The sequence below is a fragment of the Psammomys obesus genome, unplaced genomic scaffold (assembly GCF_907164565.1).
Source record: "Psammomys obesus unplaced genomic scaffold, mPsaObe1.curated_primary_1811, whole genome shotgun sequence".
Lineage (NCBI taxonomy): Eukaryota > Metazoa > Chordata > Mammalia > Rodentia > Muridae > Psammomys > Psammomys obesus.
Window position 1 is genome coordinate 28,255,082 of NW_026596034.1, and position 20,753 is coordinate 28,275,834.

General features: G+C 41.4%; 1 protein-coding gene across 1 annotated transcript in view; it reads left to right on the top strand.

Annotated features, from left to right (window-relative positions):
- The first annotated feature begins 1,412 nt into the window (after positions 1 to 1,412).
- The window catches only part of Cntnap4 (contactin associated protein family member 4), a 255,126-nt gene continuing 235,785 nt past the window's right edge, over positions 1,413 to 20,753 (top strand). Inside the window, exon 1 of the mRNA XM_055621422.1 lies at positions 1,413 to 1,641. Coding sequence (XP_055477397.1) covers positions 1,551 to 1,641 — 91 coding nt within the window. The 5' untranslated portion in view covers positions 1,413 to 1,550. The remainder of the gene's footprint in view (positions 1,642 to 20,753) is intronic.

A 20,753-nucleotide genomic window follows, 5' to 3' on the forward strand; every position in this document is an offset into this window, starting at 1 on the left:
CCTGCAAGTCATTCCCATCTCTCTTCTTGGCTTTTCATCTGTCAAACAGGAAAAGCAAAACTATCCAATTTGGCTTTGTTTGAAGTCGAGAGCTAAATAATCATGCTTGGTTTGTGGATGGCTCTCTCACCCCCATCCCCCTTTTCATAGCTCGGCAAGGCTGTTGATGGGAAGGATTTTAGCATCTCCTGGTTCCAAACACCAAGATGTTGCCGGAGGGCTCCCGGATCCCTGTCTTTACAACACCTAGCAAATCAGCAGGAAGGCATCTTGGCATTTATTCTAAAGAGATGATTTACCCTCTCTGACACCATGTGATGCGACACTCTGTATGGGATCTTAACTTCATTATTTAAGTGCTTTAATATTCTGCACGAGCAATAGCACCCATGGAGTGGCCGGTGGAGGAGCATTCTCTGTAGTAGTTGATCTTCTAAGTGTGTGTGTACTTGTGTGTATGTGTGTGTGTGTGCGCACGCATGCGCACATGGCAAAGGTGGTTTGGGGTCCCTTTTTTAGTATTCCATCATTTTCCATTTTGGGTCCTCTGGGAATTACTATTAAAGAACATGATTGTGGAATGCTGCCCACTCACAGAAGGATGAGTTCATAAAGCTCAATCTACCTAGAGCACTTCACTGGCGGATTTGTATTCCTAAAGCACCAACTAAAATAAGAAATGTTAATTTCTTTCAGACTATTATCAGATGATTTTTAAATATCTGCCAAGCAGGAATGTCTGTTCCCATGTGAGGAATTTCCGTAATAAAACTCTGGCACTGGAGCACAAGGCGATAGTTTTATAGAAACAGAGAAAAACAGCAAGCATTTTCCCGGAGGACAGTTTTAGCTGCAATTCACCAATGCTTGCTTCGTTATTTCTGTCTTATTTTATGCTTTTGTTTTGAAACATAATGCAATTTTACCTGGATACACTCCCGGGCAATCAGGAAATAGCTCAGTATGTTGGTTGGCACTGCCAAATACAAGACCTGCGGAATATCAGAAGGCTTCGCCGCCGCCTGGCCGCTTCCCCCACTCCAAAGACTGGCAGGGTACAAAACGGGTTAAGGCTTATTGGAGAATAGAGGGAAGGGGAGGGAGCCCCGAGGAGGCCAGGAGCAGCGGGCAGCGCCTCCGGGTCCAGCTTCTATCACCTGCAGCCAGCTACGGAGCTCAGAACGCTGCTGGCTGCTGCTGTGCTTTTCCGAGGAGGAAGGATGCTGAGGCCAATTTCTAGGACCGCTGCTAGGAGTGGGCGTGGCCTCAGCAGCAGTGTGTAAGCTTGTTAGGAAAAGCTGGTTGCTTTTCAGTGAGGAAGCAGGGCTGAGGGGAGGTGTGGGGAGAGAGGGAGAGAGAGGGAGAGAGAGAGAGAGAGAGGAGGGAGGGGGGAAGGAGGAGAGAGAGCGCGTGAGAGGAGGGAGGGAGGAAAGAGAGAGGCAGAGAGCTAGAGACTGAAGATCCAGTCAGTGCTGCGTGAAGGACCGAGGCGAACCTGTCTCCAGCTCCCCGAGAGCTACTCGAGATCTTTTGGGGAGCTCCAAAAAATTATGAATATGGGATCTGTCACTGAAGCTGTCCTCAAGGCGTTACTTCTGTTGTCTACTCAAAACTGGAACAGAGTGGAAGCCGGGAATTCATGTGAGTCCACAGCAAATGATTTAAAACTTGGAGGGGGGCTCCGCGCAAAACTTTGATTCTGTTGTTTTTACTATTAGCCCTTTTAACTGGAATCGCTGCGGGTCCAGGAAAAGCACCACGGGAGAATTGTGGAAATACGAGTGGGTTCCTCTAGGTCTGGTCAAAATATACAAAATGTACGGATTTTTTTTTTTTTTTTTTTTTTTTTTTTTTTTTTTTTTACTAGCAGAATCTGACTCTCTTTGAATATTCATTGAGAATACTCAACTTCTAGTAAAACATTAAATTAACATCTTAATCAGGGACCAGCCCGGGAATGTCTTCCGTGGCGCCTTTCTTTGGGGTTATTGAATTTCGTTGGGATTGTTTGTCTAACAGGAAAACAAGCCGCAGACTTGATATTCTGCTGCATTAGCTGGGATTTTCTGAAGTTTGCGATTTAGCAGTAGCTGGCTGCAGCTCTGAAATGATGCAGGCTAAGAACTGGAACATACCGCAGACTTCCCGGGCAGGCAGGCGGAATTGGTGGGGCCACAGTCAGCATTGAAGGGCTGTGTCCTCAAGAGCACCCCCGGATAGATGGGTGGTACATCCATCCCTACATCTGCCTTAAAGGAAAACGTGCAGGTGACCCCCCCCCCCATCTTAAGTAGTGTTCTCTAGCGGTTGGATTTTCAACTTCATGTATTAGTGATTGATTGTCTTGGTGCTGAGTTCATTGATTCGAGGAACATTTGTTACAGGCTCGTTGCTTAATTTAAATATTACCCCAAACGCATTGGCCAACTCTTCCATCAGCTTGCCATTGGTGATAGGAAAAGTTTTACAAGTTTATATTTGGCTTAAATTCTCTAAAAGACTTCCCTCTTCTGTGATGCGTGATGAAGAGCTGGGCAAACAACTTTTTTATTTCCCTCTCAGATTTGAAGGCAACCCTCATCTGCTTTACGTTACAAGAAAGGGCTACAGGCCTGCTCAGGAATGAATGCCACTGCTGTACCGCCAGGGTTAGGTTTGGGAGACGAGAAACTGCTAACTCCCTTTGCTCTAGAGCCTCCTCTGACTTAGCTGGAGAGTCCTCAGGAGGGAAAAACACTGGGAACTCGCTGTCACGAGCCCAACTCCATCCACCGTGGTTCTGTGTTTCCATCTGCGGGAGCTCATTCAATGTCACAATTTATCTGCCACTCTGCAAAGGAGAGAATCTCACTCCGGTGGTTTCCCATTCAATTTTAAATTGGATGTGTGGGAATCCCATTAAGTCAATAAAATGTGCCTAATTTCACCCAGTCAAAATCTTAGGGGTCCTGAGTATGATTGCCTTGGACAAGCACTGTAGCTAATCAACAAACAACAAGGACCACAGCGACGGACCCGTACCCACCCCCACACAAGTGAAGTTCTGTGGCAAAGGTGTCATTCCTCCTGCGGCTGCACGGGTTCAGCAGAGAGGGAGCGCTAGAGGTCACTGTTGCGATAGGAAGCAGCAGAGGCGCCTTCCCTGGACAAGGGCAGAGAGCTTCACTCTGGCCTAGCCCGGTCTGGCTTTCCGGTGCATTGCCGGTGGTTCAGTTTGCAGTATATTAACATGAGTAATTGGGCTGTGAGCTGTTGATGTTTGTTTGCTCGCTCGCTTGAGAACGGATGCTAAGCGTAACCGGAGGATCCCATATTAAAGGACTTTCTTTCCTAGTACATCTGGGACCAAAAGTGAGCAGCTGAGATTCGAGGATGGGCCAGTGCTCAGGGCTGCTTGGCTCTGCCTGGGCCTCGCGGAGGTGCTAATTTCAGTGTTGGATCTGCAGCCATTGGGGTTTGATTTCCCTACGAACTCATTGGATAAGCTTGGAAAGCCTCCCACTGAAACAATCAGGAACGCTTAAACGTTAAAGTTGGAATTCTTGGTTGGCTCTTCTTCAACCTCCAAACTTCATGATGCAATGGCTTCAGATAGCTAACGGTGACTCTTGGTAATTTCTTATTGGTATTTTGACAATGTGATGCGCAAACATAGACACAAAAGATTTAATTTCCAAATTTTTATATTACTCCTTGCTTTTTACATTTTGGAGGAGTCGGCCTCCACTTGTTGCTGGGTTAGTAGAGAAGGTGTGTCTTAAGACGGAGCATGTATTAAGTGTTTACGAACACTTAATACTAACACTGTGCAAGTTAACCACAGGACAGGCAGCTGTGAGCAGCACAAGCATTCCAAAGTTGCCTTCTAAGACCTCCAATAGCTCTTCTGAAACAGACTGTACATTAATAAGAGATGATTCCATCTCAAATCCCACGAGTAAAGTCAGGGGAAACTGAATATAAGCAAAAGAAAATTAAAAACCTGTCCCCTGGGTTAATGCAAACACCTTCCTTTTTTTATTTACAACTGACTCAGGAGAAGAATCTGTCATCCACTGAGTCAGCCTTTGGGTAACAATAAGAACATTTGCCTAGGGGACTCTGTAAACCTGGGATTAGGTGAACTCTAATTTGAATATTAATTGAACTAATTAATCAACTGGGAAATTTGCATTAGAAAGATTCCATGCAATCCAGCCACCCACCCTCTCTCTCCTCTTTCCACTTCCCATATGCATGGGTATGCATGTGCACACACATGGGTTTAAGTCTAGATCACTAACCTACGTGCCGGTAACACTCTTTGCGACTCTGGTCAGTACTTGTGTAGTTATGAAACACATGGAGGGGGTTGCATTCTGTGTTTTCTGGTGTCCCATGTGACATTTCCAAGCTGTTGGAGAGGCTGCACTCCTGACTGTCTATGGTTTCTTCTCTCCCCTCTGAGACAGAGGTACTAAAACAGGGAAATTATTTTTTTCTTTTACGCTTCTTCTTAAGAATCCACAAATGCTAAATATCAAGATAGTTTTTTTTGGGGGGGGGGTTTAACTCACCACACAAGAAGGATGGGGTATAACTATAAGGCTGGGGTTTTGCTTTTGGTTTCATGTTTATAGATGACATGTCGGAGGACATACTGAGCCCCACTCTGAGAATAATTGATGCCCGCCAAATAGCTCACTAATGACTTAATTAGAAGTTAGCTTCTGACTGTGTTCTTTGTTTCCTTTAATTGAAATCGGGGATATGTCTGATATCTACCCCTGAAGGAAGTAACAAGAATATGATAAAATCAGTAGCGGAGAAAGGTGATTGCTTGAGTAGATGGTCATTCTTACCAGTTCTTGGGTACAATACACCTAGACAGATCCTCAGGTTATTAAAGTTCAGTTTTGTAGTTCTTTCTGGAAGCTTCTTTCTGTTCTCTTCCCTCCTCCAGAGATGCTTCTCTAGCAAAATAATCAAATAAATAGAGTGTAATAGTCAAGCACTGATGAATATGATTCAGGACACGATGCGTCAATGGCTGGCCCTTAGACGAGAAAATTGGTGTGCTCTCTGACTCACTCCCCTGGGACCGCTCACTTTCATCCATTCACTGCATTCCCTCCACTTATTGCCTCTGCTCTGGATCATTTCTGATGCTTTCACACAGGGCTAACGTAGCTTAAAAGCCAAAGTAGAGACCAAACATGGCTTCCACGTGACACCTAGTACTTAATCAAGGTAATAAATATTATTGTTATCTTCTGAAACTAGTTTTGTAATTCATATCACATATAAACAATGAGAGTCAGTCTGTGGGACAATGGACTTTTTTTTTTTCAATAAAAATAGATCAGTGGAATTACATAAGGTCATTGGAAAGAGGTTGTAATACTTAGCTCAGGGGTTGGCAGAGTATGGCCCATGGGTCAGATCTGGCCCCATGCTTGTCTTCATATGGCCTACGAACTAACAGTGGGTTTTGCATCTTTATCTGGGGGAAAAACAAACAAACAAACAAACAAACAAAAAAAACCCCAAAAAACAAAAAACTTAAGAGAATTACTTGTGGCCCAAACTGGCGATGTGAAATTTGAGTTTTAGTCACCCAGCTCATGCAATGGCTTAAGCAAGATTTGTGTTTAATATTATTATATTTTGAATTTGATTGGTAAAATTTTGTTAGAGTTGTCTTTTTCTTCTTGTTTTGTAATTATCTAGTTAATATTCTGTATTATTTATCCGGTCTTTTGTAGAAAAACTATACTGTTCTCTGATGTATGGTGTGTTGTGTAATATAATGGTGAATTCTAGATGTGCACAGGTTACATTAATCAATAAAAATGTTCTTATGTCATTAATCACACAAATACTGAAGGAGCTGCTCATGCTACTGGCAAGTATAACAGGAGAAGCCTTCACTTTCGTATGTTCTCTAGTTGTTTCTCCTAAATGGCTAATTTTGAGAAATATCATTTCCATGACACTGAAATACCTGCATTTGTTAGTAAAGTTTCACAGTATTTTTGGATGCTAAGGGGTCATTTTTGCATTTATGTGTTTATTTATTCACTTTACAGCCTAATTGCAGCCCCTCTCCAAATCCCAACCTCAAACTCCCTTTCTCTTTTCCGAGAAGGGGAGGCCACTGAGGGGGCATTTTTAATCTCAAGTAATCACATTACTATGCACTGCTTGGTAAAGTCTGTGAGCAATTTCACCCGGTAGTTAGGATGGAAATTCTGCCGTTGCTCCACATATTCACGAGCATAAAATATTCTACTCTGTATGAATCAGAAACTTAGATTTGGAATCAAATTGATTATGTGAGGGAAACATTCTTGTTTGAAGAGTGTTCTTGCTTTGAAAGTAACTCAAACAGCTTCCCCAAAATGCTCAAATTGGCAAACTTTCTAGAACAAATTGAAAAATAGATTTTTCATTTAAGCACAACCCACTGAGAATTCACAATAATTAAGCAAGTGCTTTCCACCTACTCATGCCAGCATAATTAATTTGTATGTAAATATCTTGTCCATTTGGAATTGTATTTACTTTTTATTTCCAGAAACTGATCATTAGGTTAATTTTATTTATATTACATTACTTACAGTATTTTAAAGAGTAAGTTAAAATGTGTCTGGGTATACTATTACAATATTTTTATATTGTAATTAAAATGGCTATTTGTTAAAATTTTACTTTTTATAATTTAAACATCAATCAATCAATCAATTAATTTTCATTTAAGTATAGTAGTCTTCATGTAGTCCAGATTGCCCTTGACCTTGCTATGTCTGACCTTCAACTCCTGATTCTCCAGACTCTGCTCCCAAGTTCTGGGGTTGCAGGAGGTGACACTATGCCTTGCTCACAATTTTGGTTTATTTGTTTGTTTGTATTTTTGAGACAGGGAGACACTATATCACCCTTGATGGCCTAGAACTCACTGTGTAGATCAGGTTGGTCTGGAACTCACAGAGAGCCACCTGCCTCTGCCTCCTGAATGCTGGATTAAAGGTGTGCACCCCCACACCTGGCTCCTAATAGTGTTTTGGACAGTTCTGCTTTAAATGAAGATTCTGACTTCTCATCAAAGAGCCATTTTCAAAGTCAAAGAACTTGTTAAGGTGTCAACTAGGACGGGTTTTGTAAGGTGTACGGCAACCAACTCACAGTTGTCTATTGGATATAGATGCTTAGGGATAGTGACCTTGACAATCCAAAGCTTTGAACACAGTTTTTCATTAGAATATCAGTCTGGCTTCACACATGCCCATTTTTCTGTTTAGAATGAAAATCTCTTTTATCTCAGATCAATCACTACTGGACCTTTAACGTTGTCAACTAATGAATCATTTGACCTTTAAATTGCCAGTGAGCCCCAGATTAGCCAAGAAATCCTTCACTCTTCCTGTTGTTTGTTTTGAGAGAGGACCTCAGGTAGCCCATGCTGATTTTGAACTCTAGATACTCCTGCCTCCAAGAGCTGAGATTACAGACCTCCATTACCATGCCTGTAATCAGTATCCTTAAGAAAAATCTCTTCCATTTCTCTGTACTGACTGAAAGTTTGCAGAATGCAAAGATAAAACAACAGTGCTACACAAATCCCAGGAATCCATATTCATATTGGTAGCTTATTATTTGTGGTGAAAGAATAAAGAATTGCATAATTTGACCTGACTTTCCTGCCATTGCTTATAACTTATTATTTTCCATTTTTTATTGTTTCAAGCATCACCTACTTGTTTGATATGTATCTGGGATTATTGCTGTTTTCTTGTTAATTATAATGATGGCGAAGGGTTGATACTCACAGAATATGTATTTCAGATAAGACCTGCTTTGCAAATTCACCACAGTCTTTAGGAAGAATTTGCTTTGCTGTTGCTAGTGTCAGCCCTTACTGAAGAGGTGACTGTATTCCAGAATACAGAGATCTTTAGAAATGATCTTTAACAGATCTCCAAGCCAGGCCTTGCACTGTGGCATCAGGTGGTTGGATTTTGCCCATTTGTTTATTATTATTATTATTATTATTATTATTATTATTATTATTATCATTATCATTATTATTTATTATTATTTGGTTTTAAGACAGGATTTTTTTGTGTAGCCCTGGCTGTCCTGGACTCTCCTTGTAGACCACTCTACAGAAATCCACCTGCCTCTGCATCCCTGAGTAGATTTTGCACATCTTGATGTGAGTGGCGTCAGGGAGATTGGGTAACATTGGATTAGGTTAATTTGGGGGAGGTGGGAGGCAGATTTCAGCATTCAGACTTCTTCAGTGAACTCTTAGGCTGTATGTAGTCTGTCAGTTTCGATTGAGTGTCTCTGTGTTTGCACATGTATGTCCACAGCTCTTTGACTTTCAAGGCTACCCTTTTTGTCTTTAATCTATAGTTTGGGGTTCCCTAATGTGTCAGCAAGTTGGTCCAAGGGTCTGGTGTTGATAAAGACCGAAATCTATTATTACTACATGAGAAAGGTGCTTTTGTTTCTTAACCAGCTTGCAAAAGGTGTAAGTTTTCGTCAAACTGTGTTTTACCAAGGCATTCACATACATGGTACCTAAGACCACAGGTCAAGGAATGATGGTGTGTTGCTTCCCCCTATCGCTTCATGTGGTTGTTAGGAGAGATTGTGTTGGGCTTTATGCCCCTTTCCAATAGAATTTTTTGTCATGGTTCATGGGAAAGCAGTACTTTGACAATGAAATTGGGGAAATCTCGTAACAGGATGTAAAAATGGGCCTGTTTATGTTACAGTTAATGAGTCATTCCAATGTAATAATTGAAAAAGTGAGTGAAGCCTGCAAACATTTGACATTTTAAGTAGTTCAAAATTAGTAACTATAAAATGTTTTAATGCGTAATTATTTAATAGAGTAGTGGTGGGATTTATCTAGAAGGTTTTTAAATCACAAAAGAAATGGCACAACATGTGTCATATCTATAGCTCTAATTACTTTTTAAAAATTAAGTTTCTCTCATTAGTGGTTGTCTAGAATAAGACACTATCTGCTTCTAAAAGCACAAGACACATACTTGTTTTCATGACCATTTCCCCCTACTGGCAATTATGGTACTTAAAAAATGAAATTATAGGTTAATAGTAGGCTAGAAGTAATGTAAATATATAAATTCAGTAGTCTTCCTAAAGCACATTTATTGTATAATTGCTAGACAAACTGTTGTTTTATTACTTGACTTAGCAGTTTTAACCTACAGAGACTGATTTTTGCATGTCTTATGAATAACTACATTGATAACTCTTAAGAACTAGTCATGAGTTCTAGGTTATATCCATAGATGGTCCTTGGTTGAGTGTCAGTCTCAGAAAAGACCCTGTGCCCGGATATATTTGATCCTTGTAGAGCTCCTATCCTTTCCATATCATACTAACTCCCCTTCTTTCATATGATTCCCTGCACTCTGCCGAGGGTCTGCTTGGATGTGGCCCGTGGTAGCTCAGTAACCAAGTAGTTTTCCAAAGTAAGGGGAACAGGACTATTTCTAATAGGATCTCAAGGGCAGGCTCTTTGACCTCCCCACCCCTCCAGGGGAGGAGCAGTCCTGTTAGGCCACAGAGGAGGACTTTGCATCCAGCCCTGAAGATACCTGATAAAACAGGGTCAAATGAAAGGGGAGGAGGTCCTCCCCTATCAGTGGACTTGGAAAGGGGCAGGGAGGAGACCAGGGAGGGAGTGTGGGGTTGGGGAGGGAATGAGGGAGCGGGATACAGCTGGGACACAGAGTTAACAAAATGTAACTAATAAGAAAAAAAAAAAAAGAACTGGTCATAAGGCAGAGATAGGTAGGTTTCTGGATGAGCCTGAGGGACATTTGAGTCTCTTGGCTGATGGCAGAGGTTCTAGATTTCCTGTTAGTATAAACCTGTACCTACCAGACCAATAGAGGGAGTCTCGGGGAATTTAAGAAAATTAAATTTCTAGGCTAATAGCTTTGCCTTAAAAGATTGCATATAGATGCATGCATACATACACACATACACACACATACACACACATACACACACATACACATACACATACTCACAGAGTGAGAGAACACAAGAGAGAGATATAAAAAACACACACATGCATATGTTCATGAAGACTGGTCACTTAAAATCTATTGATCATCAGGAGACAAGGAAAAACAAAGGCATTAATTTGGAAACAGTCTTTAAGGGACTTGAGTTGCTGAGATAAAATTATTGTGTACTTGCATGTTGAAAGGCATTTAGGGTGGGATTAAGAATGGGGGATTTTCAGGACATTACCCATAAGGGGTACATTCTGAATTAAGTAGTGTTAGGACACAGAAGGTTGTGTTCACTTGCTGTCTGCACCACATTCATCTTCAGTATGGTTTAAAACATTGTGGATGTTTAAGCCTGGTGTGAACACTGCCCAAGCCTTATGTGTTTCAAAACATCATACACCACCCCATGAATGTGTATAATTTCCTTGTTGTGATGAAAAGAAAGCCATCACCACTGTCATGGTAAGCTTTAGCCATCAGCTCAACACAGCTTAGAATCACCTGAAAAGTTTTAATTGAGTAATAGTCATCATCAGGTTGGTCTGTGGGTATGTCTGGAGGGATTGTCCTAATTATTGATTGGTGTAGGCTGCACCTTTCCAAGGGTGATTAAAAAGCACACGCCTGAGGGAGGCAGCAAATGAAGTTTCTCCCCCACCCCACAGGTAATGGACTGGGATCTGGAAGTGTGAGGAGCCACATAAACCCTTTCCTTTCTGAAGTTCCTTGTGATCAGAGCATTGTATTACAGCAACACACGGGAAGCCAGAACAGCCCCCAACAGCCAGATAAAGAAATGTGTTGGATTAAAATTTAAGGCAATGAGCTGGGTGTGGTGATGTTAAGGTGAGAGGACAGCCTGAGTTGAGCCTTCCCTATCTAGTGAGTTCAAAGTTCAAGGTCAAGTTAGGGAATATGACCTCTAGCTTAAAAGAGAGAGAGAGAAAATAAAGTTGGGATGGGGTGGTAGAAGTCTGGGATAAGTTGGGAGTGGGAGGTTGGAGAAGATATGATCGAAGAAGGGGTTTGTACTTGTATGAAATTCTTAGAGAAGAAATAAAAGAATTATATTAAAAGACAAGCAAACGTAATAAAACATTAACACAGTGTTTTTGGAGATCCAGTTTAAATTTACCCTGAACAGAGACAACTCTACCTGTCTCTTCAAACTTCAAAGTTCATTATTTTGTAGGATGTGGTATGATCACTCTAATATTTGACTCAACTTCCCACCAGTCTATCAATTCCAGCTTCTGTCAAACATGACACAGAGGGTGAAACAAATGGCAGGAGAGATTGTGGCGTTATAGCCACTGGGTAAACCGAAGAACAATTTAGCTCTCTAAGGCAGTGCAGAGCAGTGATGCTAGTATCCACAGAGTTAATAAAGTTTAACATTTGTTATACCGTTCAGCTCTTCTCTCAGTTTGGGCTGATTTTAACCAAAAAGAGTCCATCTCCAAGGCAGAGAGCTGCACGGATGCTCACTGATCCTCACAGTTAAGGATTTATAATACATATTTACATTTGCCATGTTTTAGATGTTTAGGACTTAATTAAAAGAACCTTGCTAAAATAAAAGCAATTCTGTCTAAATTGGTGGCGAGGGAATTCTGTGCGAGGTTATAAAGCTGCTCAATTAGGTGCCTTTGTGGCACAGCGTTGTATGATTCCAGGCTTGTTTGAACGGTTGTGCCTTGTTGTGTAGCCTGTCTTATCACCTTGTTAAGGAAACTTGACACGTCTAAAAACATCACAAATGCTACCTATTGAGTGTCATGAGGTGTGTGACCTTTCCTTGAACGACCCCCCCAATACAGACAATTCAGGAAAAGGGTTTTTAAAAAGGCGAAGGGCAAAGATCGAAGATAATGCTTAGTTTTTCTAAACCCGCATCATTCTTTAATCGCAAAACATAACTAGAAGACATAAACTATTTCTCATCAAATAGTGCATCTATTGAAGAGCTGGGAAAGAAGAGGGTTCATAAAAATGGGATGCAGGGTATTAAGATCCTAAAAATAAAATTATACCCATAGCGATTTGCTCTGTATAACATGTAAAACCGAGAAACTGAGATTAAATTCTTTTTTTTTTTTTTTTTAACTGGTCCTCCTTGTGAAATTACCGATTTCCTTTTGGAGAGAAGAGAAGAGCTTGTTATGTGCTTGCTCACGGAATGGCTCTTTCTTAGATAGATGTGTGTAATTGCAACATAAGCTAGATTAGTGAGAAGGCAACGCATGTAGTGCCATTAATCACTAGAACATTCTCCAGAGACGATGCCAGGAAGTTCTCTGTTCCTCTGAGTTTGCAAAATCTCGCCTCCTGTGATCATGTTCCTCTTCCATTTTCCTGGATGTAAGGACAATCTGACTGTGACATCTGCCACGTTCAGCGATTGCCAGGACCGCCTTGGCTGATCTGGCTGGTGTGGCAGCTGTCCCCTCTTCCTTCCTCACCCCCAACCCCACCATCCCCATTCCTTATTAGGCAATATTTTAAAATATTACATATTTTTTTTTTGAAAAAGTTAAGCCTGACAAAATAATCCATGTATTTAATCAATGTCAAAGCCTTTAGTTTTAGAGAAGAACACGTCTTGTTCTATAGAGATCTTTCACTGCAGTGAGAGTGTTTCAGTGTTTTAGCCCAAAGTTAGCTGCCCTGCAGCCTGTGGGCTTTGTTGGAGGCTCTGGTTTTCCTGCTCTTGTCTCTGTTTACTGCTTTTTCTTCTTCGAATTCCTTCTGTTAGCACGGGTCCTCAACCCTCCCTCTTTCAGTCTTCACCTTTGCTGTTGTCTTTACTTCAGGAATTCCCCTTAATCTCCTCCCAAAAACTTCCAAAAAAAATGTCCTAAGTGTTATTTGACTTTTTACCATTGGCAAGGGTGCACGTAAGCCACAGCATGAGTGTGGAGGTGAGAAGTCAATTTTGTGGAGTTGGTTCTCACTTTCTGCTTTAACTATAAGTTCTGAGGATGATTGTCTCAGGCCGGCAGGTTTGCACATGAAGGCCCTTTACCAGCTGAGCCATCTCACTGGAAAACTTTTTTCCTGTGTTTGGAGGGGTTTGTGTGTGTGTGTGCATGTGTGTGTGTGCATGTGTGTGTGTGCATGTGTGTGTACGATTGTGTATGTGTGTGGTGCATGTTTTGCATGTATGTGGGAGCATTGTCTGTGTGTGCCTGCGGAGGTTGATTTTGAGGCTCATCCTCCATTGTTGTTCTACCATGATCATTGAGGCATTGTCTGTGAATTGGCTTCAGAATTCCCTGGTATTGTTAGTCTCACTAGCCATGTTGCTCTGGAGAGCCTCTGTGTCCACCTTTTGAGGCTGGAATTAGAGGTGGGCTGCCATGGCAACCTGGCATTTTGGGGTATATAAACTTCGGCCCCAGGCTTAACCACTTAACCACAGAACAATCTCTCCAGCCCTGGGAATCTGTTTGAAGCAAATTTCACTCTTTTCCTCTGTGGGGTCTTACCTGAGCAAACTGCCTCAACTGTCATCATTCCCAGGCAGAAATCCCCTCCGGCCTTGAGCACTTGCATGGCCAGAGAAGGAAAACTGGTATTGAAGAAAATGTCATTTACAAAACTATAAAATCTCTGAAAAAAAAAAAGAAGATATTTCTTCAGAAATGTTTGTAAATACCCATATAGCACAGTTCCTGCACTGGACAGGGTTCTCAGTAAATGTGAGAAAAGTCTGTGCACAGTTTGCATTTTTTTCCTAGTTGAAACCTCAGTGTCATAGGAGAGAGACAGAGTAATCAGGAGGATGCCTGTTATCTGAATGATTAAGAAAGCCATTTATATTTAGTAGACTCCTCCTCTGCCTTCTCTTTTGCTAACCCTTTAAAATTTTGCCATTCTGTTTTCCTGTATTACATTTCATTTGGTTAGACTGAATCCATTCCATGCTGTGACTAATGTTCAGTGCATTCCCTGGCTGACCTTCTGCTCTCTCTCTTCCTACTTCTTTATCCTTTTTTTAAAAAAAAAAAAAACTAAAGCAATTATAGTTTGATAGACTACTGACTCAAATAATTTTGATTAAGACTCTCAGAGGACAGGTCAAAACACATATACACACATACTTGCATGTACAACACACACAGATACACAAACACACACAGAAAAATACACCCATACACTCACCGTTAGCATACACTGACTGATGAATGGCTTCTGCTTCCTCTGACGTCATCCTGGGTCTGTTCTCCTTGAGGAAACCCTGGAGACAGCCTATAAGTTGGAAGTTGTACAAAAGGGACCTTTTACTTTCTAGGAAGGTATTATCGCCTCCTTTATCTGCCTTAATTTCAATTCCTGTTTATAAACATTTTCTTTCCCGTTTATTTTTAATTATTTTTTACTTTTTTATGTTTGTTTATTTGTTTTAGAGACAGGGTCTCTTAGTGTAGCTCTGACTGGCCTGGTTCTTACCAGTCCAGGGCAGCCTACAACCCTAGCACTTTGCTGGCCTCAGCTTCTCCTGAGTGCCAAGATTACAGTCACATGGCAACATTCCAGTTCTATTTTATGTTTTCTGATTTGAAAGCTTTCCTCATATGCAGAAAGTAGGAGAAAACAAACAAACAAGACAAACACCAACAATCCAAAAATCAAAGGCCTTGGACCATTTGTCTGTTTTTTATTTTTCTCTCTGACTTTGCCCAGAACGAACCAGCAGCTCCCTTGTTCTTATTTTGCATGAAACGTACACATGATACTTCTTCTGATTGCCTGGAGTGAGTTTTGCCTGTATTGATGGGTTCTTAACTTTTAATTTCCTCTTTTAATTGCACACATGCTCATTTTTTTAAACAATAATTTTCTTATAAAACCCTACCAACATCTTTTCACATTTCTATCACGTTTCTTCCTTCTTGTGGTCCACATTTGTGATTTTTATTGCCAGAATTGTGTGGTTCCCAGCTTTCCACGAATGTTGACATATGCTGTCATTAATACTGACAGATATTCCTTCTGCATTGACTCTAAGGTGGTGGAGTGTGGACTGCTCTTTTCATTTACTTCTCATGTAGGCCTGGGAGGCAGACGCTGACTACTTTACAAACTAGGAAACTGGGACAAGGATGGAAGAACAGCAGAGCTGACATGTGGCTCCAATGCACTGACTGCACACCTGTCTCCTGGGAATGAACCTTTCTAACACCTCTCTGGGTGTTACAGCACACCTATGCCTTTTCTCAGGATCTTTAGGCATGGCATGTTCCTATCTTCAATATGTATTTTAGGGGCTGCAGAGATGGCTCAGCAGTGCAGAGCATAGGTTGCTCTTCCAGAGTTTGATTCCCAGCACCCTTATTGGGTAGATCACAACTACCTAGGATTCCAGCTCCAGGCAAAAGTATGCCCTCTGCTGGCCTCGCCAGGCACCTGCACTCATGAGCACATACCTCTCCCCCAAACACATACACACTCACACACACAGACACATACACACACACATACACAAACATAAACAAAATAAACCTAAAACTGTGTATTTTAATGTTAAATTGATGCATAATAACCATATGTGCTTCTGGAATGCAGCATGACATTTTGACACATGTAAACAAGGCATAAGATGAGCCCAGCTGGGATATCACCTGTAGTATGTACCATTTCTTTGTATTATGAAGTTAAAAAATCTTCCCTACCAGCTGTTTTGAAATAGCCAATAGATTGCTATCAATTATATCCTTCGGATTGTTGGTTATTATTTTCGCATTGATCTGACAAAACGAAGAGCAAAAACAACTTTAGGGGAGAAAGGATATGTTTTTGGCTCACAGTTACTGAGCCGAGCATCATGGCAGAGAAGGAGTAGACAGTGGACAGGAAGTCGTGGTGGACAGAGCTAGACTTAAACAGGAAGTGGGCTATACCTTCAAAGGTGAACTACTTCTGCTGGCTAGCTCATAGTCCCAAATCTTCCACAGCCTCCCCAGACAGTATCACCGTTAGGGACCAAGTGATCAGCTCCACGAGTGGACACAGGGCTTATCATAGTCAAACCTTAACACGTGCTGTTGAACAAAATGATTGCAGTACATCCATCCATGACAGTCCCCCCCCCCCCCCCCCGGTCCTCTGCCCTCTCAGGCCCTAGGAACCACTGATACATTCTCTACTTTAATGAAGACCAATGTTTCAGTTTGCACACGTGAGCGAGAACTCGGCATTTGTGTTTGTGTAGTGTGCTAAATTCTAAGATGATTCGTCTGTTTCTTTTCAAACATCTTGCCACTTGTATTTTAACAGGAAACTTTCTCACTGGTTAAGAGTGAAATGGTAGGCTACATGTAGGCAATTGTAAAATTTTATCCCTTTCAGAAAATTTTCTCCAGAAGCCTCGTGCTTCCTGGATTCATTTTTTTTTTTTTCCAGCGCTTCCTAGAAAGGGATATACTAGGCTAAAATTGCCCAAGGCACAAAGAAGAGCCAACTCCTTCCTGCAGGTGTGCAAACCCTGGCTGGTGCTCTGCTTGCTTCATTTCTCTCTTCCATCAAAGCCCCTTTCCTCCATGCTGTGCAGAGGAACACTCCTTATGGCTGCTCTGCGCCTCTGCTAGGGCTGCTGAGACAGAATAGAACAGCTTGAGTGCCTAGAGCAATAGGAGCTCATGTTGTCCACACTTCTGAAGTCTGGGAGTCCAAGATGAAGGTCAGGGGTGAGGGCTGGTTTTGGAGAGTCTTTTTCCCTGACTTGTGATGACTATCTTCTTCCCATGTCCTCAAGAACGACATACGAGAATGTGTGTGTGTGTGTGTGTGTGTGTGTGTGTGAGAGAGAGAGAGAGAGAGAGAGAGAGAGAGATGAGAGAGAGAGAGAGAGAGGCTGAGATTTTGTGTTTTTTCCTACTTCCATCTGGACATCACTCCTGTTGGATTAGGGTCCCACCCTTAGGACATCATATAACTATTATTACCTCTTTCCAGGTCCCCTTTCTACATACCAACACTTCTGCAATTAGGGCTCCTACAGACAGTTTTTGGGTACATATAATTCAGTCCAGGACAAAGGCTGAATCTTGCAGTTGTTGGCATAAAATAATTCTTCCCTTGATATGAAGAGTAATTTCTCAAGTTCAACAGCATACATTTCTTTACTCATTGAGACTTGAAAAATGAAAAAAAAAAAAAAAAAGCCACCCTCCATTTGGATGCATCTTCAGTGGCATTGCTGAAATCCTTCCTACTGTGCTCATCCATTGACTCAGTGTTGTAGGTTCACCACTGCCCGGTCTTTTTCTTTTTATCAGCATCCTGTGCTCTTTAACTGCCTCAAACCAGGATGATACAAAAACAAAAATGCTTTTCCACGGTTTTACAGCAAGTCCGTATCTTTGGAGGAAGTCATTTCCCTTGAGCGGATGATTGTATATCCAACATTTCTTCCAAGGCTCTCAGATATTCAGAGGATGGTCATTTATTGCCCATTGTTCAAATCACTTCTGTATTTACCACCATTATTCCCGTAGCTGTTGCCTCAAGTATTATTTTTATCACCTTTCAATTATGTTTCTCTTTAAGCTTCTGAGCTCCAGTTGTGTGATTTGCTCCAAGTGTTTTGTGTAAAACCCCCTTCTAGACAAAGTGGGTTTTCCCAGGTCCTGTTCCCTGAATCACACAGTACAACATTCTTTCTTTTTCCTTATGATCTCTCCATTTCTATCCACAGGCAAATAAATAAAACCACCATCTTAACAAATTTAAGTTTGCTTTTATAGTTTATTAGCTGTTTAATAATTTTGTACATTGTAGTTTTGATCAGATTCATTCCCTCTTTCAGTTCCTCTCAGATCCACCACCCCTTCCAAATACATGCAACCTTGAGTCCTTTAAAAACAAACAAACAAACAAACTCATAAGGTCCAATTATCGTGCTTCCCATATACTCTTGGATGCATGGTCATGTGCTGAAGCCTGGTGGACAGACCTACTTGAGGCTAGCACCCATAAAGAAAACAGGCCTTACCCCTCCCAGCAGCTATTAATTGCCAATAGCTCCTCATCTAGGGGTGGGTCTTTGTTTTCACCTCCCCATCTCCATGCTGGGATTTTGTCTGAGCTTGCACAGGTCTTATGCATGGCTTGCTGTCACAAAACCTGTGGGTTCATATGTACAATTTCCCTGCTATGTCAGGAGAGCACCGCTTCCTTGTCATTGACCACACCTGGCTCTCAAAACCTTTCTGTCCCTTCTGAAATGGTCCTTGAGCCTTGGGGAGGGGGGCGTGTCGTGTAGATGCTGAATTTTGGGCTGTCTCAAGTCTCTTATTCCGGGCACCTTGACCAGTTGTGGGTCTTTGTGAGTTTTTATTTTTTAAATCAATGTAAAACTTATCTAGGTTTAAATTTGTCAGATGCCTTCTGAGTGGTGGAAGCCAGGACAGCTGTTCACCGTATATTATTTCACTCCATGTAAACACAGCAGCTGTTCCTACCCAGTCTTTTCTCCTCTGTGTGTTCCCCTCCTCTTCTGTGAATTTCCCTTCTGGCTAAATAGTCTTTGTATTTGTCTTTTTTTTTTCTTTAGGGTTCATAGTAACTCATTAGATGCATATATGCTTTCCTCAAATGTCTCTCTATTTTGAGCCAGTTGGTTATTCACTGATTGATCTCTGAATGCTCTCAGTCTACCAGTGTCGTCGTATAGTAGTTCACAGCTCCCTTAGGTCTCCTGTAAATTCTCTAATATCGCAGTATCTTAATCCATTTACAAATGTCAATGTCATGAACTGTTCAATGTCATCCTCTCACTCTGTCTTGCAGAAATCCGGGCTCTACCCACCTCCCCACTTTGGAAGAAGAAATTTAAAGCCACAGTTAGCTCCTTCCATCTTTCTATTATTGCCTCAAGAATTTATAATCTATAGAGATGCTGTGTGTGTGTGTGTTGGCTGTGTGGGGAGAAATTGTTACGTTTGACAGATCTCAGAAGCACATCTGTCACCCTCCCAGAAACCCCCTCACTCATCAATCGATCTTGTCAGTTACATGGACGGGCATCTCCCCAGCCCTCAGCAGTGTCACCAATCTTCCCTACACGTGTCCTCCTCAGAACTCCTGCCTGTGGCCTCAGGTGGGCTGCTCCAGATGCAGGTTCCCCGCTGTCACTCTCCGTGGAGCATCGTCTCCAGGTGGCACTAGTCGTGTTCTGGTGAAGAGACTCTTAGCAGCAGCATCCCTCTTCCCTTGGTACTGATGCTGAGTTTCCTCTGGCAGCTTAGGGTTTTCTTTCTTTAGGAAAAGCATGTATTTCTTTTCATCTTTTAGAGAAAAAATTAGTTCAGTCTTTCAATGAAATTGTGCTCAGTGCTTCTTGTTCCCGTATTAGTCAAGGAAAGCTGGGCACATGTAATGTACACCACTGTGAAGAAGAAAGTGCTCGTCTTTTATGATTTTGAATGGATATCATTTAAGATGAGCTCTTAGAAATAAGGTTTGTTTGTGTAACATCTAGCAGGTCTTTGGCTGGTGTTTCTCATTAATTTCAACCTTTTTTTTTTTTTAAAGAAAAATAGAAGTGCCAGATTTTCTTAGGCATTCTGTTTCTCACATTTTCTTTGACTGTTGAACTCTGAGCATCTAGCCTGATTCTCTTTATAGCTGTGCCTGAGGCTATGAATATTTCTTTCTTACTACACAAGCAATACACTACAGCTTAAAATATGTGCTTATTAGACGAAATGATGAGATTATTACCTTAGTATTTTATTTGACAGTATTTTTAGCTTATTTGTCTTATTTTTTCACTTATGTACTGTGACATACACAAAAAATTAAGAGGAAGTAAGTCTATATGGTATTAATTAATTTTAAAATTAATTTCTTAAAGACATCTAATAAAATATTTAAATGGATTCCTGCAATTCTGTAGTTAAGGCATTTGTTTGTGAAGTGTCCTTTCATGACTTTATAGTTACTTGTTTGCAGCTCGTGTGTTGAAAATAAATGTTTTTAGTCACAATTTTTTTTTTTTTACTTTAGATCTTTCTTTCTTTTTAAATTTATTATTTATTTATTTACTTTGTATCCCAGCAGTAGTCTCCTCCCAATGCTGCCCTCCCTCCCTTGTCTCCTCCCATGTCCCTCTCCAGTCCATTGATAGGAGAGGTCCTCCTCCCATTCCGTCTAACCCTAGCCTATCAGGTCTCATCAGGAGCGGCTGCATTATTTTCCTCTGTGGCCTGGCAAGACTGCTCCCCTATCAGGGGAAGGTGATCAAAGAGCCAGCCACTGAGTTCATGTCAGAGACAGCCCCTGTTCCCCTTACTGGGGAGCCCACTTGGAGACTGAGCTGCTATAGTCTCCATCTGTGCAAGGGTTCTAGGTTATCTCCATCAATGGTCCTTGGTTGGAATATCAGTTTCAGAAAAGACCCCTGGGTCCAGAGTTTTTGGTTCTGTTGTTGATACAAATTGAGTTGTTTTAGCAAATAAGTAGTCCTACAGAGGTAGATAAATTTTGAGATGAGATTTTATACTTCATCACTTAGGTTGGTTTATGTTTTCGTGCTTAAGTGGTCTTCCAGCCCTAGTCTTCTGAGTGTTGTGTGGTGTAGGTTGTAGTCATGGTGCGTTCTTCCTTTCTCTTCCTTCCTTCCTTCCTTCCTTTCTTCCTTCCTTCCTTCCTTCCTTCCTTCCTTTCTTTCTTTCTTTCTTTCTTTCTTTCTTTCTTTCTTTCTTTCTT